General features: G+C 38.2%; 1 protein-coding gene across 3 annotated transcripts in view; it reads right to left on the bottom strand.

The window, feature by feature from the left end:
• Positions 1 to 1,468, bottom strand: part of fbxl4 (F-box and leucine-rich repeat protein 4) — a 16,533-nt gene extending 15,065 nt beyond the window's left edge. Inside the window, exons 1-2 of one of the 3 annotated variants that reach the window (XM_086154682.1) lie at positions 1,228 to 1,468; positions 525 to 566 (exon numbers count right to left, since the gene is read on the bottom strand). Coding sequence is in view for 1 of the 3 variants with exons in the window: in XM_086154680.1 (XP_086010806.1) it covers positions 1,228 to 1,298 (71 nt within the window). In the remaining 2 variants the exon portion in view is untranslated. Of the gene's footprint in view, positions 26 to 524; positions 567 to 1,227 lie in introns of all 3 variants that reach the window. The other 2 variants (XM_086154681.1, XM_086154680.1) reach the window with 2 other exon arrangements.
• Between the last annotated feature and the right edge of the window lie 300 nt (positions 1,469 to 1,768).

Genomic DNA, 1,768 nt, shown 5'->3' with positions numbered 1-1,768 from the left:
CTAGAGGCCCGGATGCATGCATGACCTGCAAGTTAGGCAGAAATAAACAAATACAAGAGTTAGAAAACCAAACCAAACCCAGCAAGTCAGACATACTTTAGTTAAAACACTGTATGGCTATCATTTTATAAAACACAACCAACAGGAAGAATGAGCATTATCTTTTCACTCAACAGTCAAAAGTCTGACCAACTGTATTCTACATACATACGCATACACACATACGTACATATAAACACACATATATATATATATGAGCTTTATCATGATAGGTTAAATAATTGCAAACATGAAATTTAGCAATGGTGGTACAATGTCCTGACATTTGGAGAAAAGTATCGCACCGAGAATACATATTTCGCACGAATGTGACTTATTGCTTGTCAAAAGACACAATTCACGCACTTGGACTGCAACAGAAAAGAAAACGCTTCCTCAAAACAACTTGAATTGCTGATAAGCCAAGCAGATCATGGAAGCCAAATAACACTTCAAACATCTAGGAGGAACCTTAGCTCTCATACCTGTCAACAATACCTTAGGAACCATGACAGCCATCAATTTTTCTTGACATTTTCAGAAGTGACCCACAACAAAATCCCAATAAATTATTAGCCATTAAACCATCGGTAATTTAAAATACACCGAAGCTATAATAATTGTAAAGAAAAAGGGAAGCAAGAACGGCGAAGTATATGTGCTTCAGTCTTTTCCTTTCAATACTCTTTTATACTTTAAAATATTGAGTCTGATTTAACTATTAGTTTTTAGCTTTTGCCGGGCTTTCTGCGTATATTTACTCCACCAATTTGCGCATAACTTAGCCACCGTCTCTCAAAATCATACCAAATCTTAGATGGTATTAATGTGAACCACTAAGTTGCTTATAAAATCCCACCTGACAACCAAGATTTGTTTGATGATTTTATACGATTACACGTAAACGACAAGCTGGGAATGTGGGCTACTTTTCCCATTTGTGCAGTTGTCGTTAAGTCCTGTCAAAACACCTGGAGTTGGTTAGTCAATATTAGCTAGCACGCTACACACTAGCTGAGCTGTCGACACCGACTGCGAGCTACCGTGGCTAATGTGTCGACATTGAGCAGTCAAAGACGTGATATAAGGATCAATTACACCAAGGGAAGATCGACGTGTCTATTCATTATGATAGATCACTCTTTAATCAGGATATTCCAACCATTAACTGACATTATGGACGTTTACCTTATGGTGCCTTCCGGGCAGCCGGACATTACACTTTCATGTCGAGCAGACTGTTTCTCCCTCCCTTGCATTGCAATGCTAACGTTTTAAACGGTGAGGGTAGCTTGGTTGTTAGAAAACGTCATGGTATATTAACTGCTACAAGGAAAGTTTTGATAACTTGTCGTTTGACATGTTTTATTTTAGCTGAGATTTCTTTCCATTAAGTTACACGGTCGCTTTAAAAGCGTCAGTTCCGTACAGAAATGATCAACATCCTTTTCAGAGACAGCTCGATGAAAGCAAGGCATACTGGGAATAGTAGTTTAGTCAGATTGCTTCATAATTCTGAATGACTGGCTGTTTTCTGAATTTTGGCACTAAGAGACACCACTTGCTGGAAGCATATGAATATAACTATATAAACAATGTACTTGCTGGGTTTTTTCAAGCTCTGTGCCAAAGACAATGTGAGATTCAGTCCATATGAAAGGATGTAAACAAACTCACTTGCACGATCAGTTGTATAAAAAGGAGAGCTGAGAGGGAGCACTTTCCATCA

This window comes from Fistularia commersonii, chromosome 11 (assembly GCF_037954325.1).
Source record: "Fistularia commersonii isolate RoL2024-O1a breed Wild chromosome 11, RoL_Fcom_v1.0, whole genome shotgun sequence".
Classification (NCBI taxonomy): domain Eukaryota; kingdom Metazoa; phylum Chordata; class Actinopteri; order Syngnathiformes; family Fistulariidae; genus Fistularia; species Fistularia commersonii.
Note: the sequence above shows the minus strand (reverse complement) of the source record. Positions and strands in the feature narration are given on the sequence as shown.